At 55.5% G+C, this 27,867-nt stretch overlaps 4 protein-coding genes across 6 annotated transcripts; 1 reads left to right on the top strand and 3 right to left on the bottom strand.

The window, feature by feature from the left end:
- Positions 1–449: 449 nt before the first annotated feature.
- CD320 (CD320 molecule) lies at positions 450–5,161 on the bottom strand. The gene is made up of 5 exons (XM_043466439.1): positions 4,946–5,161; positions 2,042–2,167; positions 1,501–1,704; positions 1,065–1,223; positions 450–905 (listed from the first exon to the last, which is right to left on the bottom strand). The coding sequence occupies exons 1-5, from the start codon at positions 5,082–5,084 to the stop codon at positions 766–768; spliced, it is 768 nt and encodes a 255-aa protein (XP_043322374.1). The 5' UTR covers positions 5,085–5,161; the 3' UTR covers positions 450–765.
- Positions 5,162–8,613: 3,452 nt separating this feature from the next.
- Positions 8,614–14,733, bottom strand: NDUFA7 (NADH:ubiquinone oxidoreductase subunit A7). The gene is made up of 4 exons (XM_043466437.1): positions 14,613–14,733; positions 14,142–14,191; positions 10,673–10,822; positions 8,614–8,828 (listed from the first exon to the last, which is right to left on the bottom strand). Exons 1-4 carry the CDS (start codon positions 14,721–14,723, stop codon positions 8,738–8,740), a joined length of 402 nt encoding a protein of 133 aa, XP_043322372.1. The 5' UTR covers positions 14,724–14,733; the 3' UTR covers positions 8,614–8,737.
- Positions 14,734–14,757: 24 nt separating this feature from the next.
- On the top strand, positions 14,758–15,923 carry RPS28 (ribosomal protein S28). Its single transcript, XM_043466438.1, has 4 exons — positions 14,758–14,869; positions 14,963–15,010; positions 15,514–15,647; positions 15,842–15,923. The coding sequence occupies exons 1-3, from the start codon at positions 14,831–14,833 to the stop codon at positions 15,634–15,636; spliced, it is 210 nt and encodes a 69-aa protein (XP_043322373.1). The 5' UTR covers positions 14,758–14,830; the 3' UTR covers positions 15,637–15,647; positions 15,842–15,923.
- A 164-nt stretch (positions 15,924–16,087) lies between these two features.
- KANK3 (KN motif and ankyrin repeat domains 3) lies at positions 16,088–27,534 on the bottom strand. Of its 3 annotated transcripts, XM_043466435.1 has the most exons (13): positions 27,481–27,522; positions 25,469–25,713; positions 24,057–24,197; positions 23,660–23,726; positions 21,569–22,846; positions 21,390–21,489; positions 20,980–21,183; positions 20,799–20,883; positions 20,105–20,321; positions 17,602–17,744; positions 17,273–17,473; positions 17,100–17,198; positions 16,088–16,342 (listed from the first exon to the last, which is right to left on the bottom strand). In XM_043466435.1, the coding sequence occupies exons 4-13, from the start codon at positions 23,691–23,693 to the stop codon at positions 16,265–16,267; spliced, it is 2,439 nt and encodes an 812-aa protein (XP_043322370.1). In that variant the 5' UTR covers positions 23,694–23,726; positions 24,057–24,197; positions 25,469–25,713; positions 27,481–27,522; the 3' UTR covers positions 16,088–16,264. The 3 variants fall into 3 exon arrangements, with proteins under 3 accessions (XP_043322370.1, XP_043322371.1, XP_043322369.1); XM_043466436.1 differs by lacking the exon at positions 25,469–25,713 and having other exon boundaries at positions 27,481–27,534; XM_043466434.1 differs by lacking the exons at positions 25,469–25,713; positions 27,481–27,522 and adding an exon at positions 26,480–26,545.
- Between the last annotated feature and the right edge of the window lie 333 nt (positions 27,535–27,867).

Raw genomic sequence — 27,867 nt, 5'->3', positions numbered from 1 at the left:
CTCAGTCTTTCCCAGCATCAGTGTCTTTTCCAGTGAGTTGGCTCTTCGTGCCAGGTGGCCAAAAGATTGAAGCTTTAGCTTCAGTATCAGTCTTTTCAGGCCTCAGCATGCCTGAATAATAATAAAACCTACATTTTTAAACAAGGTGGAGACCAAGTGGGGGACATCCAGCTTCTGTCTCAAAGAGAGGAAACCAAAATGGATGGAGGCCCTCCCAGCCAGCACTCCAGGAGGCACTGCCCAAGATCTGCTCCTCTCTGGGAATGCAAACTGTTCCCAGCCCCACCCGTCCCCTGTTCTGATTCCAGGAGGCAGAGTGGCCAAGTGGGTTGCCAGGGCTGGGTCCCTGATTCCCACCCTCTATAGGCAGGCACTCCCCCACAGAGAAGGGGCTGCACAGAGCCCCCAGGCCACCCAGGCAGAGGGAGACAGAGGCCCAAAGGCAGGCAGAGGATGTGAACTAGCTTTAATCACCACTCTCAAACAGAGGTAGCAACAGTATCTGAGTAAGGGGGCTGCCCCAGGAGTGATCCGGGGCCAGCCCCTCAGCTCCGGCTGCGGCATGTTCCCCATCCAGGCTCCTCGTGTCCAGGGGAGGGTCCGGGCAACCCCAGCCTCCAGGGTCACATATGCAGGAGCACGGGTGCTTGGCGCTGTGAGGACAGAAGCAGCCAGGTCTGGGGGCTGATGTGGTAGCAGCCACGTGTGGGTCTCCTCTACCTGCCACACTCGGGGGACGTGTGATATGGGGGTGAGAGCGCCGGCTCAGAGCACCGAGGTCTTCCTCTCTGGCTGCAGTGACCGCTTCACGGACACCAGCAGCCGCAGCGGGGCCAGGCATCCCTGGGCACAGAGCCGTGACAACACGAAGAGGATGCCAGCAGCCAGACTGACACTGAGCACCGCTGCGGGGAAAGAGAGAGGGGCGTGGGTGAGGGGCGGCGGCGGCCCCCACACCCCCCCAGCTCCTAGCACACCGGAAAGGGGAGTGTGTGGCATATCTGCTCTCCAGGGCAGCTTCCAGGTGCGGGCATGGGCGTGGGGGCCGGAGCGGTTCATATTACCTACAGCTGCGATAATCCCATAGGCACTTCGGTTTCCAGACTGAACGGAGTCCTGGTCCTCGACGGCGGTGACTGTGGCATTCCTGGGATAAGTGACACTCTCCAGGGTCACAGGCGTCCCCATGGACGTGGCGCTCCCCTCCTGGTGGGTCTTGGTTCCTGCAACAAGTCCAGGCATTCAGCAGCTGGGGAGGGAGCCCTGGGGCTGGAGGGATGAACGGGTGTCCCGGTGCCCCGGGGTGGGGGACCCTGGGGCTCACCCTCCGGCCCCAGACTGAGTGAGCAAGGCTGGTGAGCACTGCAGCCCGAGTGCCCTCCCGCATTCCCGTGGGGACGCGGGCTCGGGCAGACACACATGTGCACGCTCACAGCCTCGTCACACGCTGGAAGGTGTCAGGTGTCCCGGCCAAGCCTCCCTGCCCCCACAGGCACACACCGCAGCCAAGCTCGTCGCTGTAGTCGGAACAGTCCCGGTGACCATCACAGAGCCACGTGCTTGGGATACACAGACCGTCCAGCGTGCAGCACAGCTCGCCTTCAGGGCAGGGCTGGGGCCCGCAGTTGAGAAGATTCTTGCTGCGGTCAGGGCAGTCACCCATGACGTCACAAGGAGAGTGGCTGCTAGTGGCTACCTCAGTACCTGGGGATACAGGGTGAGTCAGGTTCCAAACACCCACCCAAGTGAGCACGGGTACTGCCCACCACCCACCCAGCTGCGAGCCCCACCTTCCTGAGAATGACTGACCCTATAAGGTCCACCCATCCCAAGGGCTCTGCCCCCTACTTCTATTAGCACCACCTTCCAACCAAGGCCCCACTAACTTGCTGCCCTGCAAACCCATCTTTTAACCCAAAGATCCAGCCTGCCCTCGAGGCCCTGCCCACCCCAGAGTTCCCGGCCTGAAACCCACACCCCTTCCACAAGCACCTCCTCCCATGGCCCTGAAAAGCCCCACCCCCAGGGCATGGCCACTCACCACACTCTTCTTCATCACTGCCATCAAGGCAGTCCTGGTCAACATCGCAACGCCAGATAAGGGGCACGCAGCGGCCATCGCTCCGGCACTGGAAGTTGGTGGGCGGGCACGAGCCTGTGCTAGGGCCTGAGGGATGCACACAAGAGGGAGGTCTGGACCCTCAGCTAGGAGGACAGTGTCACAAGCTGCGACCACCAGGAGAAAGCCGGGTCCCAGGAACTACACTGGTGGCCACCACCTTTGCTAAGGATGCACTGTGTGGGGGGCTTGGAGCCCAGAAGTTCACAGCCTCACCAAGAGCCCTACTGGTCAGATTCTACAGCCATGCCCATTCTACAGAGACACATAGGAGAGGAAAGGCCCGAGGCTACAAGCTAGTGGCAGAGTCAGGGTTCAGACCCAGGTCTCACTGATCCTGGGGTCTTTACCAGGCTCCAAATGGCCAGATGGTCTCCCCAAGGGTCTCCCCAAGCTTGTGGTTAAACAGACTAGGGGAGGGGCCATCTCTGAACCTAGCCTGGCTCAGGCCCACCATCAGGGTCAACAGGGCCTGTTATGTCCCAGCTATCCTTAGCAAAGGAGAAGAATCTTGAGAGTCCTTTGGGCAGCAAGGAGATCAAACCAGTCAATCCTAAAGGAAATCAACCATGAATATTCATTGGAAGGACTGATGCTGAAGCTGAAGCTTCAATCCTTTGGCCACCTGATGTGAAGAGCCAACTCAATGGAAAAGACCCTAATACTGGGAAAGACTGAGGGCAGGAGGAGAAGGAGATGACAGAGGATGAGATGGTTGAATGGCATCATTGATTCAATGGACACAAGTTTGAGCAAACTCCAAGAGATGATGAACAGAGAAGCCTGGCATGCTGCAGTCCATGAGGCTGCAAAGAGTCGGACAAGACTGAGTGACTCAACAACAGCAACTTAGCAAAGGGGAAACTGAGGCCTTGGATAAAGGACCTGCTTGGTCACCATGACTTGTTGACCCACCCACTGAATTCCTCCCAGAACTTCTGATCACTTTCTCCATCCTGACTGTGCCACCTCTTCCCCTGGTTCCCCAACCCCATCTCCCTCAGATACCAGAGACCTCTCAGAGTCACACCATTAGGCAACCCTCCGTGCTTCCCCTTTGCTCAAAACCATCCCTTGGTCCCTTGACCCTCTCACAGCTTACATCCTGTGTGTGGCCGGCAAGTCCTAACCAGCCCTGAACCCTTCCTGGACCTTGCCTCCTCGCACGTTCCTCCTCTTCATTAAGCTCCCTCTGGCCTGGCCACCATGCTGCTGCAGCAAGAGGCCTGGCCCATTTCCACCTCAGAGCTCTTGCCCATGCCGTTCCCAGGCCCAGTACTCCCTCTCCTCCCTCCTCTCTGCACTTCCATGATTTCCTCCTCAGACTTCACGTCTCCAGCTTATTTCCTGGGAGGGGTCTCAGGTCCCTCTCAGAGACCCCTGAAGCCCAGCGTCTTAGAACAATGGCCCTTGAACTGGTACCTACGTAAAGTGGACACTTAGCGATGGTCAAGGCCATGACCTTTTGACTTGTAAACCCAGGGTCGTGCCTGATGATAAATGGACACAGCTCACACAACGGTCTGGGCTGAGTCCAGCTGAGATATAAGCCTTCCGGGATCCTGAGCAGGAGGGACACAGAAGGGCCTAGAAGCTGGGCCAGCAGACTGGAGTCTGAGGGACCGAGGAAGGGAGTGGCCCTTATGGCTTCCTCCTGGGTGCAGCAGGGCGGGTGGCAAATACCTGGCTTGGCCCCAGCCTAGCTCCGTTCCATTTGATTCTGGTCCTCTTGCCCCTTCCACCTCTGCTCACAGGGGCAAGGCTGAGTAAAGCTCCACTCCAGGCCCCCATCCTCCACAGCCAGCTGGTCTGCAAGCTGGCCTCCAGGCCAATGTACCTGTGGGCCCCACAGTCCCTGCGCTCTGTGGAATGGCCTAGAACCCACTTCCTTCCCTGCCGTGGGGATCCGAAAGCCTACAGCTCCCTCCCCAAGTCTTGTCCCTCTCCATAGCAACCTCTGACCTCCCTCCCTGGAGTCAGGGAGTGTGTGTGTGTGTCCTATAGAGTGGGCAGCAGAGCAGAGCCAACCGGGCCTTTGGAGAGATCAGTGACTGCCCCTCCCAACCTGTTTCCCCACCTGGGAAAGGGGCCACGCTAGGAGTCCCTACCTCAGAGTGCTGAAGGGAAGCGACTGCTTGGGTGTAAAGAGCCTGAGCTTGGGTAATGTCTTGATCCCTGAAGGAAGGAGGAACACTTAGCTTGAAAAGGCAGGAGTGAGAAGGGGAACCAGATAAGACAGGACCCGCGGGTGTGTGAATCTGAGTCTACAGCTGAAAGTCAGGGGCACCTGTGTGCACAGAGAGGTCATTCTAACCTGCCCCACCGCCTCTGGGAACCTCTGAGAGGGCCACCATTACTGAGGCCCGGGCAAACGTGTCCTAGGGCCTGGGGTGCCAGGGGAGGAGATCTTTCTTTCTCTAAGGCCAGAGAAAGAAGGTGCAGAGGTTGAGAGGGCGGGAGATGGGCAGCAGGCTCCAGATGACCAGCCGCGTTAAGGCTGGAGGTCGGACAACCAGAGTCTCTAAAGAACTTTCCTGCCTGTGCTGGGGTGAAGGGCAGCTTGGAGGTGACAATGGGGCACGACAAAGCAGAGCAGGTGCCGGGTGTGAGAGGGCCGAAGCAGGGCAGTTAAAGGCAGGCACAGCAACCCAGGCGCAGGGTCCACCCCTGGGGAAGGCTCTTTCAGGGGCTAGGCGCCCCTAGAACCATGTGCGGGGGAGTGTCCTGGACAGACTTGCGGCGTAGCCAATGGTGAGGCGCTGCTGGCGGGCGAGGGCGGAGCTAGACTGCAGGGGTATTAGGCTCGCGGGCAGCAAGTTCACTCACCTGGGGCCTGGGTCGAGGACCAGGTCTGGATCGGAGTCGAGGCGGTCTCCAGGCACAGCCCGAAGCCGAGCAGTACCCGCAGCCCCAGGCCTAGGACCGCAGCACGCCGCGCTAGACTCCCGGCCACCCAACCGTTCATCGTACCACCCCCGCCCCGCGCCGGCTGGGTCCACGCGCACTCCCGGCCTCTCTCTTATTCTCGCGCACGCCTGCGCACATACCCGGGGGGCGGGGCCCACACCGGGGGCGGGGCCACGGCCAGAGATCCCGCGGCAGCCCCGGGCTTTGAGTACCGTAAGTGTCTGAATACCCGGGGGCCCCCGATTTCAGGGTCTTCCCTTCTTTTCCCAGTGACAGGCATATTGAAAGGTATGGGTCCTATTTGAAATTAGAAACCTCTGGAGATAAAATGAACTGGTACTGACAAGTATTGTCATCTTACGATATTTAACGTTCTACATGCACCAAATGTTCTGCCTAATTATTTTAGGAATGCCTCATCCCCTTCCTGCTTCTGCTTCTTTAATGCGCCCGAGCTTATTATATATTTACTAAAGTACTTTGGCAGGAATGCTGTGTTGCTCCTTGTATCCCCAACGCCTGGAACAGAGCCTGATAAATCAACGAAATGTCAGTTCTTGACGTTCATCCTGGGTCCTCTGTCCCTAGCCCCAGGATGTTCTCACTACCTCCTAATCCTCATAGACTTCACAGGGCGGGTCTTATACTTTTACTTCGGAAGCAAAACAAGCGACAGTAGCCTCGGCTTTCTCTTCTCAGGCACACCCCTTAGGCATACAAAATACAAACTTACAGGTTTTCTCCCCAGCTGCTGTGTTTTCTTCTTGACAATAAAAGGTTTTATCCGCAGCTCTGTCCTCAGGAGAAGCAGCACTACTGCACAGCAGGCCCCCAGACAAGTCGCTGTCCTCAGCTGTGCACGTTTCCTGTGAAGCAACACGAATGCGTCCAGATTTTCACAGCGCGGACTCTACCTGCAGGTTGATGACATGCTTACCATTGAAAACGTTGGCGATGGGCTTTCCTGGTGGCTTAATGGTAAAGAATCCACCTACCAATTCAGGAGACACAGATTCCATCCCTGATCTGAGAAGATCCCATGCGCCACAACTACTGAGCCTGTGCTCTAGAGCCCTTGCTCCACAAGAGGAGCGATTGCTCCCCCAACTGGAGAGAAGCCCTCCTAGCAACAAAGACCCAGGACAAACAAAAATTAAAATTAATGTGTCATATAAAATGGTGACTTATAAAAAAAAAGTTGGAGATTATAGCCATGTGAGTGTGTGTGTGTGTGTGTGTGTTCAGAATAATCTCCAATTCCCAGGAGAAATTGGGTAAGAGACAAAGATGCAGTGATGCAAAGGCAGATGGGAAGGGCAGCAAACACGGCTGCCTGAGGGAGGGGAGAAGGAAGTGTCCCGCAGCACCACCTGTGGGGCTTGGCATCCTGGTGAGGTTGGCATCTGGGATCCAGGGAGAAGTGCTGAAGAAGCTGTGGGTTACCCAGCTGACAATGTGTTAGAGGCAGACTCCTCAGCAGCTGGGTTCAGGGTCAGCTCCCAGGGAGCCTGAGAGTTCTGGGTCTCGCCACACCTGTCCTTTCACTATGACCTCACAGGGGCTCCAGGTGGCGCTAGTGGTAAAGGACCCACCTCCCTCTGGGTTGGGTAGATCCCCTAGAGATGAGAACAGCAACCCACTCCAGTATTCTTGCATGGAAAAAACCCATAGCCTTGACTGGATGGACCTTTGTTGGCAAAGTAATGTCTCTGCTTTTTAATGTGCTGTCTAGGTTGGTCATAACTTTCCTTCCAAGGAGTAAACGACTTTTTATTTCATGGCTGCAGTCACCATCTGCAGTGATTTTGGAGCCCCCAAAAATAAAGTCTGCCACTGTTTCCACTGTTTCTCCATCTATTTGCCATGAAGTGATGGGACCGGATGCCATGATCTTAGTTTTCTGAATGTTGAGCTTTAAGCCAACTTTTTCACACTCCTCTTTCACTTTCATCAAGAGGCTCTTTAGTTCCTCTTCACTTTCTACCACAAGGGTGGTGTCACCTGCATATCTGAGGTTATTGATATTTCTCCCAGCAATCTTGATTCCAGCTTGGGCTTCATCCAGCCCAGCGTTTCTCATGATGTACTCTGCATATAAGTTAAATAAGCAGAGTGTCAATATACAGCCTTAACGTACTCCTTTCCCAATTTGGAACCAATCTGTTGTTCCATGTCCAGTTCTGTTGCTTCCTGACCTGCACACACAACACATATCTGGCACACAGGATGAGCTCGAGATTTCAGACCTCTTCCCTACTGCATTCCCTTGCCAAATTTCAAGTCTAGGTTATAACACGGGTTTTTTTGTTGTTGTTTTTCCTTCTTGGCTTACAAACAACAATTTGTTTTCTCACAATTCTGAGAAGTTCAAGATCATGGTGCCAATAGATTCATCATCCGCATTGATAACCATCTTTTTACTGCAACCTCACTTGGCAGGAGGCTGGGTCATTAGCTTTATTCAGAAACCTTCAACAGCACATCTCACCAGGGTCATTAGAAGCTCTCTGGTGTTACCTCCTCATTACCTCTGCACACTCTGCCCAGTCTTCTCCCTCCTGATCTTTCTATTCAATTTCACCCTTTGCTCCAACCAGAATCCCACCTCTTCCAGGAAGCCTTCCCAGGGGTTTTCTCCTCCTGATAATCATTTAGCATTTGTACCACTCACTCTTGGAGCATTTATACCTTCTCCTCTGACTGTGACCTTTTCCCTTCTTGCTCCAAGCTTCCAGAGGGCAAGGCAGCCACAGCACTCTCCTGGCACACAGCGGGACTTCACCTCCTGACAGGTTTTGGGGGTTCTTCCATGGCAGTCACCACCCTGCCACTCTGGAGGGCACTGTGTGGTCCCCCTTCGCGCCTGTGACCAGATGAAAGTCACTTCCTTTTCGGCTTTCACCCCCTGGTCATTCCTGTGAGAAGTAGCCCTTTCCTTTGCTGAGCTGACTCCGCCCCGCACCCCCAGGCCTGCGCAGTGGTTTCTGGCTCAGTGAGGCCTTTCCACAAGGGCCCTGGGTGAAACTTCGTGAGCCACCTCACCGTCCCCCGGGGTCCCTGCTGGTCTAGGACGGTGGGGGCCGCGGTGGGAGGGTTCTGGTGGACATCCACACTAGCGATGGCTGGAGGGGGTTGGGGGGAGTCACCTCTTGGGAGAGGGAAGTGAGCAGGTTTTGTGCCCCCCACACACCATTCTTTATAGTCAGTGCCCCCTACAACACCCTGGAACCCATTCCACTGCTCTGAGGGGTGGAGCCAGGCCCTCAAGGAAGGGACGGTGACATCTCTGTGCCCAGTGACAGCACGTCACCCTAGAAATCCAGAGCCACTCTCCTGCTCTGTCCCGGCATGCTCACAGGGTTCAGAGATTCAGGATACCGCACCAGGAATGCCCTGGCAGTCCAGTGGTTAGAACCTGGCGTTTTCACTGCTGGGGTCTGGGTGCAACCTCTAGTCAGGGAAACTAAGATTCCACAAGATGTGTGGTGTGGCCAGAAAAGAAAAAAAAAAAGAGATTTGGCACCAACTTCACCCTGAAGTCTAAGTAAGCCTGTATGTCCTTTCAAAAATAAAAACAGAAGCAATTCTTGGGAGTACAATATATAGTTTTTATAAATTAGGTCACGTTCTGCCCGGACGGAATCAAGGAGTCCAAGGAGGAAGAAGCACTCCGGTGGCCCTGAGGGCTCAGCCTGGCGCCCCCAGCCAAAGTCACAGGTAAGGCTCATCCTGGGACAGCTCCCACCTCTTTATGGGAGGAGCCGGCGACACAGCCTTCTTCTCAGAGGCTGCTACAGCTGAGCTGGAAAATGAAGAGAGACTTGAGTCAGCCCCAGATGTCCAGAGAGCAGTGGGGAGGAAGCTGAGGGAGCACTCCCTGCCCAGGCAGCAACATATCTGCTGAAACCGGAGATGTGGAGGCCAGATTGCAGGGTGTTTCAGAATGCACAGGCCTCTCCAGTGGGGTCCCCCAAAGGGTCAGCTGACCACTTTCTGCCCCCAAGCAGTAAGCCTGTCCTGGCTCCTGGTCTCAGAAATAGTGTGAAATGCTGGACTCTTCCTCCAGCACCCGTTCCCACTGGCCCCCCAGGGCAGGACACTGGCTCCAGAAGGGCCAAGCAATCAGATGACCCATGGCCCCAACAACTCCTTCCCTTGGATTCTGAGCACCTGCTACATGGCAGGCACTATATGCAAGAAGCGCTAATGAGACGAGGGCCAGCCACAGTCTAATCGAGCTGAGTTAATACGTGATCAAAAATAAGACCTTTTGGACCAGGGTAAGGCCTAAGGAGACACTGTGCCAGCAGACCCAAGGCAGGGACCCACCCTGCCCCCACCCCACTCAGCCCCTGGGGTTTGCACACACTGCAAGCAAGACAGAAGCAGCTGGCAGGCGGGCCCACCCATCAGCAGGGGCTCCAGGGCCTCCCCTCCTCCCTTCCTCCACCTGAAGGAAGTGGAAGAGGTAGAAAGCAGCCTCCCTGGGAAATGCACACATCCTGGGGGCAGGGGAAGAGGTGAGGGGGAGTGGGGCAGCCTGTCACAGTCTGGGCCTGGGCTCTGGTGAATCTGAAGATCGCAAAACGGGCCATTCATTCACTGAGTTCTAACCCACTTGGCAGGCCCGGCCGCATCACCCTACCAATCTCATCACACTGCCAGTCCACCAACCCCATCTGACAAAAGCAGCAGCTGAGGCTCAAGAAGGCCAAAAGACTGGTCCAGGACCACAAGGTGAATCAGCTGTAGAGCCCAGATACCACTGGGAGGGACTGGACAAAATGCTGTGAAATTGCGCTTCTGCCGCCCACAATCTGTGTGACCTACGCAGAGCACCTGGCCTGTTTTTCTCCAACAGAGGTCATCACTGTCTAACTGGTGGAATTATTAAGAGGCAGATGTGCCACTGACTCCATTCTAAGAGCTTACAAATAGTTCATTACGTGAATTAAGCCTCATAACAACTCTGCTATAGACAGAATGTTTGTTTCCGCACAAATCCATACGTTGAAATCCTATACCCCAGTATGATGGCATTAGGAGGTGGAGCCTTTGGCAGATGACTAGCTTGTGAAGGTGGAGCCCTTATAAGAGACACTTCAGACCCCTCACCCCTTCCCCCATGTGAGGACATGGCAAAAAGATACCATCTAGAACCCAGGAAAGCGTCCTCACCAGACACTGAAGCTGCAGGGACCTTTTACTTGGACTTTCTAGCTTCCAGAACCATGAGAACCAGTTTTCTGTTGTTTATAAGCCACCCGGTCTGTGGGATCCAGTCCTAGCAGAAATCTCTGAAGTAAACACCACTACTCCTCCTATTTAATTAAGAGACACTGCCTGAGGCCAAGGACCAAAGTGGGTTTTGAGAGGCCTGAGGTTTACAGAATTCTCTCTAAAAGGAGATAAAATTACAAAAACAACAATGCCTGGGCTTATTCCAAAGTCCTTGAAGGCCCCATGAAGCTTCCTCTGCTTTGCAGGAAACCCACCCTAGGCTGGGTGCGGATTCATTTGCTCCTCAGATGAAAGGCCCCCGGTAGGACATTTCCTGCCACAGCTGACGCTAGACAGACTTGGGACCTTGAAAAGCACAAGCAGGATAGAGGGCTGGTCTCAGGAGGGGCACTGAGGATTCCTCACCTCTCTGTGGGCTTGCCTGCCACCAGCACCTTCTGTGAAGACATGACAATCGAGGGCGGCATGGCTTCCCGGCGGCCATCGCGAGTACAGTAGTAATTGTTGGAGAGTTTGTGGCTGGGGCCCACGGGGAGCTTGGGAGGAGGCTGAGTTCTGAAAAGAAAAAACATGGGCACTGAAGCAAAGTGACAATTGTTCTCTCCACATGGCTGGGTTGCAGCATGGGCCCATCACCTCAGTCACAAGGCCTGGCATGGGCAGCCACTGGGATGTGCTGGGGGCCAGGGGCATCCCTTGATACACTGCTGGTGGCACAGGCCTGGGGAAGGACCAGGACCCAGAAGCTGTGGAAGCCCCGGCACTGGATGTGAAGGTGCTGGGAGGCGAGGCGTGGGTCTGCCCCACCATCGGTCCCACATCTGCCCCAGAAGTGGAAGGCATAGAGAAGCCTTTTATGGAGGAGGCCTGTGTCCCACCCCTGAGCTTGGCCAGAGCTTGGCAGCAGGCCTCGTTTCCACCTGCAGGTTCTCAGCAAATGAAAAGACTCTGCCCGCTACCTATCAAGTAGGCATGGTCAGCAAACCAACACTAGGGCAACAGCCCCAGACTCAGCTCATTCTGAGGGGCCTGGTCCCCAAGGGCCAGCCTGTAGAACCTCTGGGCTTCCAGTTCTTTCAGAAGCTCTCTGAAGAACTCTACAGAAGTGAAAGGAATTCTCCAGGCAAAACACTGAAGTGGGTAAAACCAAACCTGGGTCTCCTGAATGGCAGGCAGATTCTTTAACATCTGAGCCACCAGGGAAGCCCAGGAGATCAGGGCTTATTACTCAGAGCAATTTGTCCTGAGGTTTCTGCTGCCACCTCGTGGCTGCTGCCCTGAGGAAGGGTGAACAGAGCTCTTTCCTCATTTGGGTTAAAGAAATATACAAAGTTTAAGGCCTGAAAAGGAATCGCTAACCTCACTAACAAAAGACGTTAACAAGAAAACAAAAGTCACTAACAAAAGATGAGCTTTCCTAGAAACTGTTGCCGAGAGGGAGGGCAGAAAAGAAAGAAAAATCATAAAAGGATCAGCTTTTCATTCACTGGGGTTTTACCAACTTTTTTCTGAAAACCCCAGTATTTAAGTTTTTCTTAAAACAAGTGATAGTTATGTATGTATGATAGTTATGTATTTTTATGGGAAAAAAATACAGAAAAAACAAAGTTTAAAAACTTAATGTTATAGGACTTCCTTGGTGGTCCAGTGGCTAAGACGCCTTGCTCCCAATGCAGGGGCCCAGGTTCAATCCCTGATCGAGAACTAGATCCCACACTCTGCAACCAAAGATCCTGCATGCCGCAACAAAGACCCGGTGCAGCCAAATAAATATTTAAAAGAAAAAAAAAAGAAACAACATCCTGTGTTAAAGTTAGAGTCTGCCTAATCCCTAGAGTGCAAAGAAGACCCTCTGCTGGGCATGGATCTATAGAAAACCAGCAGGAGCAGTGTGCTCAGTCATGTCTGACTCTTCAGGACCCCATGGACTGCAGCCCACCAGGCTCCTCTGTCCACGGAATTTTCCAGATAAGAATATTAGAGCAGGTTACCATTTCCTTCTCCGGGGACCTTCCTGACCCAAGAATTGAACCTGAGTCTCCTACATCTTCTGCACTGGCAGGCAGATTCTTTACCGTTGTGCCACCGGGGAAGCCCCAGAAAACAAGTACAGAAAGAGTAAGAAGAACCGAGACCAACTGAAAAGGCCCAGAGGAATCACCAGGGGGCGCCACTGTCCTTAAAAAAAGTTGAAAATTTTACAAAACTGTTTGCTCGACTGAGCCACCAACTACATAGGATGCAAAAGTACTTTAAAACTTCTGATATCTGGAATCAGTCACAACATAGAGATATTCACATAGATTTGGTTATTTTAATGCTATTGTTCTTCCTTTCCTGCTAATAGTCCCTGGCTGCCTTACCTTTGCCTGTAGCATACACACACACACATATATACCACTATTCCCCATTCTTCAAAGTGTTTCAGCCACACTAGTCTTCCTCCTATGTCTGGCTCTGTCAGGCTGCACAGCCTTGGCACTTACTGCTCCCTCTGTCCGGAATGTTGCTTTAATCATTATCCTTTGGCATTTCAGCTGACTTCAAAGCCAATCCCTGAGACCTTTCCTGATCACTTAACCTGAGGTAGCCACTCGCCATCTGGTTCATTTTGTTTTCTCTTCAGAGCATTCTAAGACAGTGTCTTTTACTTGCTGTGTTTATTTCCCTGGCTTAAAGCTCAACATTCAGAAAACTAAGATCATGGCATCTGGTCCCATCACTTCATGGGAAATAGATGGGGAAACAGGGGAAACAGTGTCAGACTTTATTTTGGGGGGCTCCAAGATCACTGCAGATCGTGACTGCAGCCATGAAATTAAAAGACGCTTACTCCTTGGAAGGAAAGTTATGACCAACCTAGAAAGCATATTTAGAAGCAGAGACATTACTTTGCCAACAAAGGTCCGTCTAGTCAAGGCTATGGTTTTTCCAGTAGTCATGTAAGGATGTGAGAGTTGGACGATGAAGAAAGCTGAGCGCCGAAGAATTGATGCTTTTGAACTGTAGTGCTGGAGAAGACTCTTCAGAGTCCCTTGGACTGCAAGGAGATCCAACCAGTCCATCCTAAAGGAGATCAGTCCTGGGTGTTCATTGGAAGGACTGATGTTGAAGCTGAAACTCCAATACTTTGGCCACCTCATGCGAAGAGCTGACTCATTGGAAAAGACCCTAATGCTGGGAAGGATTGGGGGCAGGAGGAGAAGGGGACAACAGAGGATGAGACGGCTGGATGGCATCACCGACTCGATGGACATGGGTTTGGGTAGACTCCAGGAGTTGGTGATGGACAGGGAGGCCTGGCATGCTGCGATTCATGGGGTCGCAAAGAGTTGGACACGACTGAACTGAACTGAACTGAATGTTATGTCTCTACCTCCTCCCTCGGATATAAGCTCCAAGAAAGGAATGAGAACTTTTCTCTTCCCCTGTGATTCCCAAGGGCTGAGGACAGAGCCCGGGCTTGTAAATGTCAACTAATTTTCCGACTCAAGTTAGAAACCAAAGACGCTTCTGTGTTCAAATCCCGGCTGTCAATTTCTGGCTTCTGAGTAATTTTAAGCAAATGATTTAGTTTCTCTGAGTCTCAAACATTTTCATACAAAGCTTGGGGATGATAATACTGTCAGGACCACACTGCAGGCTGCAAATCACGGAAAATTCCCACTCAGAATTCACGCCCCATCTGGTTGTTCCAGAAGAACCACAATGTCTGACAGTGCAGCAAGATGAAACGCAGACCTTTGTCTTCGCAGCCAGCTAAGGCAGGATTTCGACCCAGCGTTTCGGGGTCTAAAAGAACAGGGGTTTTGTTTTTTTTTCTGATAGACGGAGGGCAGGATTGGAGTTTGGGCAGCGAGCGGGGTTTGCTCACCGTTTGGAGATCTCCTGGTAGCGCAGCTGCAGTTTCGCCTGCAAGTCTCGCTGTGGGAGAAAGGATGGAGGTCAGTTCCCAGGGCATCCCCAAAGAGAAAACCAGCTAACGGACAGTCCCGCACAGGACAAATTAAGAGAAAGGTGAGAGATGGGTCTTTGAAGACAGGATACGGGCCCTGGAGGTGAACAGCGGAGCTGAGGGCTGGAACAAGATCCCAAAGCTAAGTAGGTACGGGCCTAGGGAGACCCCATGCCTGAGTGGTACCACAGCCAAGGGCTGGGGAAGGTGTCCTGGGTTGAAGGGGTCATGAGTTCGGGGTTCCGGGCTGAGGAGAATTCCCTGCTTAGGGGAATCTCGGCACTAATGGCCTCAGCCCCAGAGATGCAAGAAGGAGGTGAGTAGTGGGAGCGGATCAGGGCGCACAGGGCCTCCAGCATCCACAGTCCCTTCCCGCCCCGCCCCGCGCACCCCGGATGCCCAGTTCCGCAGCCGCTGGATGAAACGGGTAGCGGACGCCATCTTTTCACCGGCGCTGAAGGGCGCCGGTGACGTTTCTACTGCAGGGACTGCTGGGAACATGGCGTAGGGTCTCGCGAGAGCTGGAATGGGCGGGACTAGGGAGTCATATAAATAGTCTCTCCGAAACACGTGACTCCTCTCCGCCCGACCGCCGCCGCGCCGCCATCATGGACACGAGCCGTGTGCAGCCCATCAAGCTTGCCAGGGTGAGGCTGAGGCATGGTTTTGAGGACCCAGATGAGGGACGAGGGAGTAAGGGAACCGGGTGGCCTAGATCTGATCCCAATTTCTTTCCCCAGGTCACCAAGGTGTTGGGCAGGACCGGTTCGCAGGGACAGTGCACGCAGGTGAGCCGGGGAGGCGGGGAGCGGGGGATGTTTGCGGCGGTGCTTCTAAAGTCTGAATCTCGAAGATAATTTCTGTGCGCTGGGACTTGTTCCCTGGTATCTGGGAACCAATACGTTCCCTATTTCCCAGAGCTTACAGAGGGTCGAGGGTTGGAACTTTAGCCAAGGCCCTGCCCACCGCATCTGGGCTCTGTCGATCTCATTCCCCGAGTTCTGACATAGTTCGTTGTTCTGGTTCAGGCTGTGCCAACGACCACTGTGGCTCCATGCCCTCACAACCCCCCGTTGTCTCCCCTGGTGGCATCTTCTGGCGTTCGAGAGCTTTGTTCTCCACGCCTCGGCCCCTCTCCGGCTTGTCTCCTATCCCACTCATGCCTTCCCAGCCTCAGCCGCTTTTAAGTGTCTCTAGGCAGAAATGTTCTCTAGATCGACATCAGCCGCTTATCCCACGGACCCTATTCTCAACCGACTCTGACTTCCCGTCCCTCCTGTGGGCCCCGTAGGTGCGCGTAGAATTCATGGACGACACGAGCCGCTCCATCATCCGAAACGTGAAAGGCCCCGTGCGCGAGGGCGACGTGCTCACCCTGTTGGAGTCAGAGCGAGAGGCTCGGAGGCTGCGCTGAACTTGTGACTGGTGAGTGCACAGAGGGAGTGGGAAATAGAGCATCTCCTTGTTAGACCCTTGCCTGGGGGTAGGGAGATTTCGTGAAGACCGTGGATCAAGGGTTCTTAGTCGGGGTCTGCTGAAGTTAGCAAGATGGGGGAGGGAGTTTGCCTGTTTGGGGTGGGGACACCTGTCAGCATCTCAACGCTTGGGTTTGTTTACAGGGTGCTGGATGTCTGGGTTGATGCCGTGGCCCACCAGGATTATCTGCTGTTAATAAAGCGTTTACATCGTATGTAAACTTGAGGTTTTGTCTGGGTTGTCACTAGATTTCCAAAATTCTTCTGTGGGGCCCCCAGGTGGTCACTGACCCACTGTACTCTGAAAGTAGGGGGTGTTCCCCAACAAGGCATTTTCTTTGTGAGGAGGGAGAACCATGTGTCTATGTACACTTCCAAAACAGGACAAGATGAGTTAGGAAGGTTTTATTAGGGAAGAAGGCTGGAAGAGTGGATAGACTAGGGGCTGTGTCACTCCCTCAGTTGCATCCTCACCCTTCGCAGTTCAAGCTGAGCCTCTGGCCACAGACCTCTGCCCAGGGATCAGGACCCCCCCACCCCTCATCTGGGTCCAGTGTGCTAGGCCAGTCACAGGGGCAGAGGGTCCTCTCCACTGTCACCGCAGCCTCCTTCACCAGGCGTGGCCGTGGATGAATCGGGGGATAGCTGGTGAGAGAGGTGGGGGGGGGGGGCCTGTCAGTCTCCTGCAGACAGGACACTCGGTTTCAGCCCCCCTTAACATTCAGAGATGCTTAAGCCACTGGAGGTCTCCACCTTGCACAGCAGAGCCAGGCTGCCAGGATTTGAATCCAGCCTCTGTCCCATCTGACCTGGAAGAGGCACTTGACCTCTGTGGTTCTTTTCCCACACGTGTACCAGAGAGTGCAGGAAGGGGAGGCTGGCAGGGCAAGTTTAATTAGGAAACTGTTGCGTATAAGCCCCTCCCCCTCGGGGACAGACTGAATCCTCTTGCCCTGCTCCCTAACTCCAAAGCGAAAGTGTTAGTCGCTTGCTCCCTCAGTCATCTTCAGCTCTCTGCAACCCCATTGACTGTAGCCTGCCAGGCTTTTTTTTGGTCTATCGGATCTCCAGGCAAGAGGACTAAATCCAAAGGATGCTTTTATTCCTTTGCTCTGGGCCTGTAATGGGAGTCCACAGACATGATAGTCTGAGCTAGGTCTAACAGCTCTTGTCTGACCTTAGGGCAAGCCCCCCTGGAGGCTTCAGCCTCATGACCTTCACTTTACATGTGAAAGTGTGTCTAACCCTTGGGGTGTTCTGAAGGTTGACCGTCAGACCCAGTTCCCACCACCCGGTGCTCCCCTGGCGGGTGCACAGAGATCCACTTTCCTGGGGGCACGCTTGATCTCCTTGAGCTGTGCAGCTGGGAAACTCCCTTATTGCAGGATGGGGTCACACTCACCTGCGGGCCAGGCTGGCCTGAGCTCAGGTGGGAGTGCAGCAGAGCGGCCACCTCGTCCTGCTCAGCCTCCAGGGCAATGGCCAGGGCACTGGTGCCCTCCTGAGGGATCATGGAGACAGTCAGGTCCCTGAATCGAGGCACCGCTACCCCACACCAGCCCCCCGGTGGCTCACGTTGTCCAGGAGGGCAGGGTCGCAGCCCGGCTGGGCCAGAAGCAACCGCACAGTGTCCAGGCGCCCATACTCGCTGGCGCACATGAGCGCCGTGGCCCCGTCTGCATCTTGCACATTCACGTCCGCCCCGCACGCCAGCAGGGCAGCTACCATGTCCTGACGGCCGTGGCTGATGGCCAGCATGAGGGCTGTCTGTCCCGTCTGGGGAGAGGGAAAGAAGGGGACAGGGCTGGTATGGGCTCTGCAGAAAAGGGAGGAGGGTCCCAGACACTTGGCTTGGAAAGTGAAAGTGCCCCCTGGACTCAGCCAGGGAGGAGGCATCTATGCACCTGGCTGGCCTTGGCGTTAACGTTGCCCATGTGGAAGAGTCTCTGGACCACAGCCATGTCCTCCTCTCGCCCCACAGAGGTGAGTGCCGCCAACATGGGGGCGGAGTAGCCAGCTCGATTCTGGTGGTCAATCTTGCAGACCCCTGGGAGAGAGAAGAGGGCTCAGTTCAAGAAGCTGACACTTCTTGGTCCACTCACTTCCCTCCAAGCATCAAGTTCACCATCTGTTTAGCCAGCTTGGTCACTGAAGGTCATGCATGATTTTACTGTTCCTCTGCCTTACAAGGCTTTTCCCTCTCCAAGAGCCATGTGGCCCTTCTCTTACCTTCAGAGTTGTGTTTCGATCTCACTGAAGGGTTTCCTCACCTCCCTATTACAAACTGGTTTGGAGACTTGGTTCTGTCTACCACTGTATCCCCCAGTACCTAGAGCAATCTCTCCCATTGTTCACTCAGTCGTGTCTGACTGCAGCATGCCATGCCTCCCTGTCCACTGTTTTCTGGAGTTTGCTCAAGTTCATGTCCATTGAATCGGTGATGCCATCCAACCATCTCATCCTCTGTTGCCCTCTTCCACCTTCAATCTTTCCCAGCGTCAGGGTCTTTTCCAATGAGTCGGCTCTTCGCATCAGGTGGCCAGAATACTGGAGCTTCAGCTTCAGTATTAGTCCTTCCAATAAATACTCAAGGTTGATTTCCCTTAGGATTGACTCGATCTCCTTGCAGTCCAAGGGACTCTCAAGAGGCTTCAACACTAGTTGGAAAGCATCAATAAAAGGACTACTGCCCACAAAGCCACCATTGTTGCTCCCCCAGAGAACTGTCAGCTGGGCCCCCGTGGTGTCCCAAGTTTACTCCAGTTTCCACGCAGCAGCCAGAACAGATCAAAAGGAATTTGGCCCCATCACTTATAGACATGAATTTGAGCAAACTCCAGGAGATAGAGGAGGGCAGAGGAGCCTGGCACGCTGCCATCCATGGGGTCACAAAGAATCACACAACTGAGCAACTGAACAATTCCATATGACTGGTATCCTCAGAAGAAACAGACACAGAGATCTCCATGTGATGCTGAAGGCAGAGATAAGCTGCCATCAGAAACTAGGAGAAAGGCACACAACAGTCACTCGGACCTCCTAAGAATGAACCAGTCCTGTGAACTTAATGGCTTCCTGAACTGCAACACGATGAATTTGTTCCAAACCTCCCATGTTGTGGCACTTTGTGGTTGGTTGTCACAGCAGCCCTGGGAAACAGCTTGGTTGTTGCTGCCTGTCCTTGACAGGTGAACACAAATGTCAGCTCCGTTTCCTCTGGAGTCAATTCTGTTGCCATCTTGGCCCCCTCCCACACATAATAGCACCTACCTCTGGATCTCATTCCCCAGGGTGTTTAATGCTTGTGTACCCCACCATTCTGAAAGCTCAAGGCTAGGTGCACTTTGGGGAGATGAATGGTGGGAGAGGTTTGGGGAAAGGAAGGGATCAGGGTATTGGAGTAGATGTCCTAGTCAGAGGAGATGTGAGACAGTGGGCTGAGAAGTAAAAAGGTTAAGTCACTGGGCTTCCTTGGTGGTACAGTGGTTAAGATTCTGTGCTGCCAATGCAGGGGGCCTGAGGTTCCATCCCTATTCAGGGAACTAGATCCCACATGCTACAACTAAGATTTTGCATTCCACAACAAAGATCCTGCATGAGATAATCAAGACCTGGTACAAGCAAATAAAATTTTTTAAAAGGTGGGGTGGTTCAGTCAGGACTAAGGGCATCCCCCAGTTGTGTGGCCTACTGTCTAGGTGTCCATTCCTCCCACAGGCTTCTGTGACCCTGGTGGAGGATGTTAGGTGCAGAAGGGGCTCAAAGTAACCACAGTGGCGGGGCTGCAGCCCGCCAGGCGCCCCACCTATCCTCCCCTGCTTTTCCCTTCTCTGAGGCCTTGCTAAGGAAGGATCCTAAGCTAAAGGATTACCCTATTTCTTGATTCCCTCCCCTGATTTTATCTTGTCATGGCCCTTACCTCTGTGGGAAATTTTGTTTGATACTTATCAAGTAAAACTGATCATTCTCTCCACTCCCTACACACACCCACCCAGAGCTCCCATTCATGAAAGCTCATTCATTCAACAAACACCAGAGGGTCTACTGTGTGCCTCAATGAAGTCTGATAAGCAAGCAGGATGAAGTGAGGGAAGGGCAGCAGGAGGAGTCTGAAAGAGTACATGAAGGAGGAGTTAATAACAGGCCAGAGGGTGAGCAAGGAGACAGTGCCCTGAAACTGGATGGGAGCAATGGCTAATGGTCCCATGAGGCCCAAGGATTGTGGGAGTCGGACAACAGGAGACAGTGATCTGAGATGATGGGAGGTGAGAGTTTAGGCGAGAATGCCAGTCCTTCTCTGCATCCTTGGCAGGTGCAGGATGGTAGTGCCAGCCCAGCACTACCCAGATTCCCCCTTCCATGGGTCCCTATTCCCTAGTGCCCTCCCCACCCCTCCTCAATGCTGACCCGTATCCAGCAGCAAGCTCGCGATGGCCAGGTTCCCATGGGACACGCTGTAGTGCAGGGCTGTGTTTCCGTTGCCATCCGCCAGGTTCACCACGTGCTCCAGCAGCTCCCGCCCCAGGCGCGCCACCGCGCCCAGCACCCCGGCCACGGGCTCCGCCTGAGAGCGCCGCTGGCTCGACACCCGAAACCACTCCTGCGCCACCAGGCGCGCCGCACCCTGCCAGGATAGGGGAGAGACATCAGCGAGGGTCCAGGGCAGGTGTGGAGGCCAGGCAGGGGAGGGTGGTCCCTCCGTATTTGAGGGGGGGGGGGCGTGGACTCGTTGGGCAGCACCCCTTTGGAGGATGGAGTAGCGTCAGTGTGGGTACACGCCCCCAGTGGGCAAGGATGCTCCTCTTCCCGAGAAGAGCCTTCGGGAGAAGCAGGAGTGGAGGAAGACGGTGAGCGCTTGTTTTGGGGGAGTCCGGGATGGGGCTGGGGCTTGGGGTGGACCCTTCTGGGGAAATCAGAGAGATCAGCCCAGTTCTGGGGCGGAGATCCCTTTGGAGACTTTGGTATCCATGGAGGGCCCTGGCGCGAGGTGACAGAACTTGGGGCCCCCTTAACTCTAAACAAGGCGATGCTCTTCCCTAGGCGGGCGTCAGACGGGGTCCCCGGCGGGCCTCTGACTCTGAAGGGCTCTCTATTCACTCACACTGTCGCGGGGGACCCCGCGGGGCCGGCTCAGCTGCCGCTGCAGCGCTGCACACGCTTCCCTCAAACGTGGGCTCAGCTCGCACCTAGGAGACGGAGAGGCTCCAGGAGGAGTCGGGATGGAGAGTGGGAAGACGAGGAAAGAGCAGCCGTCCCCATTCCGTGTCCCCCGCGCGGCTCACCTCCCCTGGGCACCCGGCTGAGGTTCCTGCTCTGCCTCCGGCTCTGCCTCCGGCTCGGTGTCCCGGTCCTCCTTGCCGCTGGGAGCGCCAGGGGTCTCGGAGTCGGATGCCGCGCCGCTGTCGTCGCCTGAGCCCGAGGAACTGCTCCTCGTGGGCTCGGCAGCGCCATCCTCGCTGTCGCCCTCGCTGGATGAGCTCTCGTACCTGGGGGCAGAGTGGGAGGCTGATGCTGAGCCTCCCCTGTGGGCTCAGTCTGGTGTCCTGCGAGGTGGGAAGTGGCTGCCCCCATTTTACAGATGTGGACACTGAGGCCTGCCAAGACCACGCTGCAAGCGAGGGGTAGAGCTGGGATTCAAAACTCCAGTCTATGTCCCAGCAGATGCTGCCATGGGGAAGGGAAAAGTGCTCACTCTCCATTGAGGACCCCAACAAACTGCAGGCTCTTTGGTCCGGGGCTGGTTTGGCCACCAGGTGTACCACCTTTCCTCTTCATGATGGATTTGAGGGTGCCTGGCGGAGATCAGATGAGGGCACTGAGTTCGAATTCAGCGGCCAGCAAGCCAGGGCTCAGCGAGGGATGGGGACTCACCCGCGGGTGCCACGGCCCTATCCCCATCCGTGGATCCGGGCGGGTTCTCCGGCATCGGGGCCAGGGCCTCCAGTGGAGCATCGGTCTGCGTGGTCTTCTCCACATAATCCCATGGGGTCTGGGTGGTAGCCTCGCACGGCTGGGGCCGGGACGCCACGGCCTCGGCCTCGGCCTCCTCAGCAGCCTCGCGGGCTTCCTCCAGCTCGCACAGCCGGCCCCGCAGGAGCTCGCTCACCCCGCGCTGATGCTCCAGGCTGGCGCGAAGCAGCTCCAGCTCGCGCTCGGCGGCCGCGGGCAGCCCCAGCAGAGCCTCCGTCACCCACGCCTCCGCCTCGAGGGTCTCAGGAGTTGCCCCCACGCCGGTCTCCTGTGTCTCCGGCACCGCCTGGACTCCCACCTTTTGGGTCTCCGGCACGATCTGGGTGCCTGCCTCCCGTGTCTGGGGCGCCCGGTCGAGGACCGGCGGCGCACCCTCGCTGTGGCTAGAAGCCGACCCGTCCGAGCCGTCAGCCCCGGGGCTGACCCTGGCGCGAACGCCGCGCTCAGAAGTGGCCAGGCGCTCGGTGAGCCGCCGCAGCTGAGCAAGCTTGTCTGGGCGCGCCTCGGCCTCCCCGTCGGACTCCGGCTGCCGGCGCGCAGCCAGCAACCGCGCCTTCTCGGCGCGCAGCGCGCGCACCTGCTCTTGCAGCTCGGGCAGCGCGCGCGCTTGTTCCTCGAGCTCGCGCAGGCGCCGCAGCGCCGCGGCCATCTGCTCGCGCACCAGCTGCAGTTGCGCGGGGCCCGGCGAGGCCAGGGCCGGGTTGGGGGCGGGGCTGCTGTGGCCAGACCCGCGCGGGCTGCGCGGGGCCGCGCGGGCCGGGCTGGGCGCGCCCTCTTGCGCTTGCGCTAGCTCCAACCGCCGGCTGGTCTCCAGGAGCGTGCGCTCGACGCGCGGGTTGCGCACGGGTGCGCGCGGGGAGAGCGGCGGCAGCATCAGCGCGGACGGCGCACCAGGGGAGAGTGCGCCCGGCGCTGCGCCGTCGTCACTAGCCAGGGACTCGTTGGAGGTCCAGGCGCCTGGGCTGCGCGCGCCTGCGAGGCCGGCCCGGGGCGCGCGGGGACGGCGCGCGGGCTGGGGCCCCGCAGTGCGGCGGGCGGCGGGGCCACGCTCCAGCTCCTCCACATACTTGAGGAAGTCCAAGTCCAGGTGGAAGCCGTAGGGGGTCTCCACTGAGTAGGGCGAGCTCGGGCTGCGGGCGCCCCCAGTCGCGCTGGGGCACAGGCGAGGGCCGCCCAGGTCTGCGGACATGACATGGGCATGGAGTGACGTCAGGCCTGGGAGACGCAGAGAGACTAACAAACGGAGCACCTCCCCACCGCCCCACGACATGCTTTCACGATGCCACCTGCTCTAAACCCTGCACACCTGCGGTTGCACACAGAGGTTTAAACACCTATCTGCACCCCCCAAAAGTTGTGCATTCACGTGTTGAGCACCTACTGTGTACCAAACACTCTTTTAGGTACTGAGGACATAGCAATGAACAAGAAAAGCATTCTTGCCCACTTGTAGTAGACAGATAATTAAACGCAAACGTTCAAAAAAGGTCCTTAGGGCAAAAATAAAAATTCCGAGATGAAACAGAGAGTAACTGACAGGCTTTGGCTCTGGCTGTCCCAGCAGATTTCCTGCGGACGGAACTCAGAAGTTGAGCCCTGAATGAGAAGGAGAAAGCAGCTGGGACGGAAGGTTCCTGAAAGAAAACAGCGCGTGCAAAGGCTCTGGGGTGGAATGAGCAGGGTAGACCTGAGTAAAAGTGGGATGGAGGTGAGGATGTGCAGAGCAGAGTGAAAGAAGGGAGGTGGGAGAGGACTAGAAGAGGTGGACTTGGGCCAGACTGTGAGGAACCTTCTGGGCCACCGTGAGGAGCTGGAGTTTTATTCCACCTGTAATAGGGCACCAGAGGCAAATTTTAAGCAGGGTCAGGACATTATCCACCTTTATAAAGGGCCCTCTGACCACTCTGCAGAGGAGGGAACTGCAGGGCTGTGTGGGAACCTGGGCGCCAGGTGTGGATCTCTACACACACAAATGCCATTTTGCACACTTACCCGGCAGGTTCTGATTCAGGGCAAACTTGGCCATGTTTCCCGGAGTAGCTGCCACCTTTTTCACACCCTGAAAAAGGCCCCCAGAGGGGTGAGGGTGGGTAGGGCTGGACTTGCCCCTCTGGCTGCGCCTCTGGGGTCTATCTGGACTCTGCATGAGTAAACAGACCCAAGCGCTCCTCTCCATCCCCCAACCTCCCCCCTCTCCCCACCACACACACACAGGTCCTCTCCTCCCTCCTCCCTCCTCCCTCAAGTGGCCTTGAAAGTTTGGAATGAATGACTGTGGGGGCCCTCCAGTGCCCGGCCTCCTTAGCCTGCTGGGCGGCGGGAAGGGCATCAAAAGAAGAGGGGATGGTGACAAGGGAACCAGAGCATCTGGGGGCGGGGCTTTCCAGACCTGAGGAGGTTTCTGTCAGTTCCTGGAAGAAATTAGAAACTGACGCTCAAAGGGGTGGAATGTGAACATTCAGAGGAGGAAGTCAAGAGTTGGAAGCCCTTCGTGGGCTCATTAAAAACTCATCTGGTCAGATTCTGCATACTGAAAAGAAACAAACAGAAAACAGAATTCTTACTTTTTTTTTTCCTTAGAGTGCAAACAAAATATAATTGTATATCCAAATTTACATCAGGGTCACTTGTGAGATCCTTTAGGAATGATGAAGAGCTGTGGATCAGAGGCACCAAGGATGCAACGTCTCCTTGTGATGTCTCTACTGGGGTGCCACAGGGCTCTGCCCTTAGTTGGAGAGAAATTGTAGTGGAACCACAAGCACCCAGATTGTGAGAGCTGTGGCTATGTTTGGGGCTAAAGGGAGAGAGACTCTTCAGGTGATGTGATGGAGGCTCTAAGAAACTGAGGGAGGGGCTTCCCTGGTGATCCAGTGGTTAAAAATCCACCTGCCAATGCAGGGGACATGAGTTCGATCCCTGGTCCGGAAAGATCCCACATGCAGTGGAGCAACTAAGCCCTGTGTGCCGCAACTACTGAAGCCCACACGCCTACAGCCCACACTCCACAATAAGAGAAGCGACCACAATGGGAAGCCTGGGCACTGCAGCGATGCAATGAAGAGCAGCCTGGGTTTGCCACAACTAGAGAAAGCCGCAACAACAAAGACCCAGCGCAGCCAAAAACAAACAAATAAAAATAAGTAAATACAAAAAAGAAACTGAAGATTGGGTCACATCTAATAATGTGATATTTAACAGGGATTTTTCCAGAACTTTGTTATTGAGTCCACAATCAAAGTTACTGTGCTTTGTTTCAGAAAGCACAGAGCAGGAAAGATGGGCCTTTGAAGAACCCACATGAAAAACCCTCAGAGACGTGTAAACAGCTTGGATTGAGTGCCGACTCTGTGCCTGGTCTCATTTAATGTACCTCCCCCAGTATAAACCTGCAAGGTAGGATGGTTCCCCTTTTTCCAGATGGGGAAGCTAAGACATAAAGCATTAAGTCTATTACCTATAGGAAATGTCCTCAGACTGGGTTCTGCTCATCCTCTGGGGAACTCTTGTCTGCCCAGCCCTCCACCAGCAGGTGCCAGGAAGCCCCAATCTGTACTCTTCCTGACCTACTGCCCATCTGCACTAACCACCTGGCAAATTTCCCCATCATCTCTTCAGGTCTCCTGCACTCCTGATGACCACCTGCATACCTAACACCCACCAGCCATCCGTTGGACCACCTGACTCATTTTGCTCCACGACTGGGGAGACGGGCCCACTCGCCACCTCTGTCCAACCTGGGTTCCTGACATCTCCCCCACCCTCACTCCCCAAGGGAGGAGGGAGTGGTGGGGAACTTACCGTCCTGAAGCAGCTGTTTCCCGTCCCTCACACTGGCTATAAGGGGCCGGCCAGCGGGGCAGCACAGAGGACAGTCAGTGCCTCTCAGGACTTGTTTTCAGGAAGCTCTCTGGGAAGAGCTGGGTCATGGAAAAAACCTGGACTGGGGCTTAGAGGTCTGGGCCAGCCTCACACACAGCTGGCCAACTACCTCAGTGGGATCAGCCCCTTCCTTCAGGGATCTGGCCACACCCAAACCCGAGACCCTGGGAATTAAAACAAACAAACAAAAAAACAGCTCTGGGTCATTCCTAAGACCCAAACCAGCTGGAGTAGCCAGACCCAGAAGTTGGCCTGAAAAATGGGTGGATGCCCCAAGAAGGGGCTTTCCTGATGGCTCAGATGGTAAAGAATCCACCTGCAATGCAGAAGACTTGGGTTTGATCCCTGGGTCGGGAATATCTCCTGGAGAAGGGCATGGCAGCCCTTTCCAGTATTCTTTCCTGGAGAATGCCCGTGGACAAAGGAGCCTGCTGGGTTACAGTCCATGGGGTCGCACTGAGTCGGACACGACTGAACTGACTAAGCAGCAGCATCAGCAGCCCCAGGAAGAGTGAATAGCAATATAACAAAATCCTTTGCATTTGCTACAGGGGTAGCCTCGATTCTAAGCAATTTATGGGTGTTAACTTAGTAAAAAAAAAAAAAAAAAAAAACCTCCTAGGCCCTTTGAAGTAGATATTCTTAGCATTATTCTTTTCCCCTCTTCCCCATTGTGCAGATGGAGAAACTGAGACTCAGAGATGAAGTGACCCAGCCAAGGTCGTACATGGACAGAAGCAGCTTTTTGAACCCAGCAGCTTTGCCACCTGGGTGGCATTCTTGCCTGGAGAATCCCCTTGCTAGAGGAGCCTGGCGGGCTACAGTCCATAGGGTGGCAAAGAGTCAGACACGACTGAAGCCACCTAACACACACGCCCACTGCATTGCCCACTCCACTTGATGGCTTTCTGTAAACAGCCCTCCACTCACCAGGAGGGGCACAGAGCCAGAGGAGGTCGGCCCTCCCAGCTTGCATTCCCGCCTGTCTCCTGCGTGTGTCCCTAATGGGAAGAGCAGGGCCAAAGTCTGGTGACTCCAGGGGTTGTACCCTCGCCAGAGCGGGGGCGGGGGGCGTGCAACTGTTCTCCCCTGTCCTCCGCTCCCTGCCCGAGGAGCTGTCACGGCTAGATCCACATCCTCTGCCTGAGACCCCTCATTAGGCCTTCAGAGTCGACGCCACACGCCCCCACTCCCGCCCCAGGGATTATTTTGGGACTCAGAGCTGCGATCGCAAAACCTGAGGGGTAGGGGAATGCGGAAGGCAGTTCAGATCCCGGTCTTGGAGAGGGGGACGTCTTCCCAGATTGAGGCTCTGGGTGGAGGCACCTCCCCTAATGTTGAGGCGGGACTCTCAGACCCCTGAAGTGGGAGTGGAGGCTGATGATAGTGCGAGGGGGGAGGTACTGAGGTCAGCACCCTGTCACCCCCATGTCGCCTCAGGACGGCCTCACAGAGACAGAGCAGTTTCCTGCAGGAAACGCTGCCGGGCGGTTCCATCCGCTGCCCATTGTCTGCCGGCCCCGGGGGCCATCCGTCCCTCCCCCCAACACAGTTTCCGAATCACCCTACACACACTCAGGTCCAGAGCGAGGGGATGGACTCGGGTCCCCAAGCTGTCCCGGAGCGACTCCGGGAAAGGATCCCGAAGTCGTGGGAGCACAGGGGGCGAACGACCCCCCCGCCCCACTTCGCTCCTGAAGGGAGGGAGAAAGGAGACCTCAAGAATCCAGAGGGCCCCAACTCTGCTCGCTTCCCCACCTGGGGCTCCCAGTGTGGGAGTGGAGGGGTCCCAGGCAGAGAACACTGCGCCCTCCCCGTCGCTGCGCGCTGAGCCCGCGGAGGGGCTGAAAGCTCAGCACCCCGTCCCGGTGCGTACCCCTGATCCCCGCCCCCCAGATTCCCCATCAGTGCCCAGAAAGCTGGTGCTTTACCTGAAGCCGCAGCCCCAGCCGCGCCCGCACCCGAGCCCGCCCCCTCGAAGTTCGGGGACGGGTTTTCAAGGCCTGGACCCTAACTGACAACCAGGTCAGCCAACCAGAGTCCTATGCTCTCCGGGCTGTCCAATGGTGAGGCGGGGTGGGCCGCGCTGGCCCGCGCCGAGGGTTTGGGGGCGGGGCTAGGGGCGGAGCCTGGAGTGACGGTCTTTGAGGGCGTTCTGTCCAGGGTTGGGGCTCGGCAGCTAAGTGCTGCCTGGCTCAGGGCGAAAGAGCTTGGATCCGATCCACCGGGGACGGGGAGCGATGGGAAGACTAAGTAGGAGAGTTACCCGGTGGGACTTGTATATATGGAAGATCCCTTAGGTGGAAGCTGGAAGGACT

Source organism: Cervus canadensis, chromosome 4, assembly GCF_019320065.1.
Source record: "Cervus canadensis isolate Bull #8, Minnesota chromosome 4, ASM1932006v1, whole genome shotgun sequence".
In the NCBI taxonomy this organism is placed as follows: domain Eukaryota; kingdom Metazoa; phylum Chordata; class Mammalia; order Artiodactyla; family Cervidae; genus Cervus; species Cervus canadensis.
This window is presented reverse-complemented; position numbering and strand designations above follow the sequence as displayed.

What these genes read in the sequence shown, in the direction of transcription:
- NDUFA7 (XM_043466437.1), bottom strand. Translation starts at nt 14,723, where the DNA reads ATGTTCCCAGCAGTCCCTGCAGTAGAAACGTCACCGGCGCCCTTCAGC. An exon ending in TGCGGAACTGGGCATCCGGG is followed by an intron (nt 14,192 to 14,612) that starts GTGCGCGGGGCG and finishes TTTCTCCCACAG; the next exon opens with CGAGACTTGCAGGCGAAACT. An exon ending in TACCAGGAGATCTCCAAACG is followed by an intron (nt 10,823 to 14,141) that starts GTGAGCAAACCC and finishes TTTTCTTTTCAG; the next exon opens with AACTCAGCCTCCTCCCAAGC.
- KANK3 (XM_043466436.1), bottom strand. Translation starts at nt 23,693, where the DNA reads ATGGCCAAGTTTGCCCTGAATCAGAACCTGCCGG. An exon ending in TAGGGCCGTGGCACCCGCGG is followed by an intron (nt 21,490 to 21,568) that starts GTGAGTCCCCAT and finishes GATCTCCGCCAG; the next exon opens with GCACCCTCAAATCCATCATG. An exon ending in CAGGCCAGCCTGGCCCGCAG is followed by an intron (nt 16,343 to 17,099) that starts GTGAGTGTGACC and finishes CTCTCTCACCAG; the next exon opens with CTATCCCCCGATTCATCCAC.
- CD320 (XM_043466439.1), bottom strand. Translation starts at nt 5,084, where the DNA reads ATGAACGGTTGGGTGGCCGGGAGTCTAGCGCGGCGTGCTGCGGTCCTA. An exon ending in GTCCTCGACCCAGGCCCCAG is followed by an intron (nt 2,168 to 4,945) that starts GTGAGTGAACTT and finishes TGCATCCCTCAG; the next exon opens with GCCCTAGCACAGGCTCGTGC. An exon ending in CAGCGACGAGCTTGGCTGCG is followed by an intron (nt 1,224 to 1,500) that starts GTGTGTGCCTGT and finishes GACTTGTTGCAG; the next exon opens with GAACCAAGACCCACCAGGAG.
- RPS28 (XM_043466438.1), top strand. Translation starts at nt 14,831, where the DNA reads ATGGACACGAGCCGTGTGCAGCCCATCAAGCTTGCCAGG. An exon ending in AGCCCATCAAGCTTGCCAGG is followed by an intron (nt 14,870 to 14,962) that starts GTGAGGCTGAGG and finishes TTCTTTCCCCAG; the next exon opens with GTCACCAAGGTGTTGGGCAG. An exon ending in CGCAGGGACAGTGCACGCAG is followed by an intron (nt 15,011 to 15,513) that starts GTGAGCCGGGGA and finishes TGGGCCCCGTAG; the next exon opens with GTGCGCGTAGAATTCATGGA.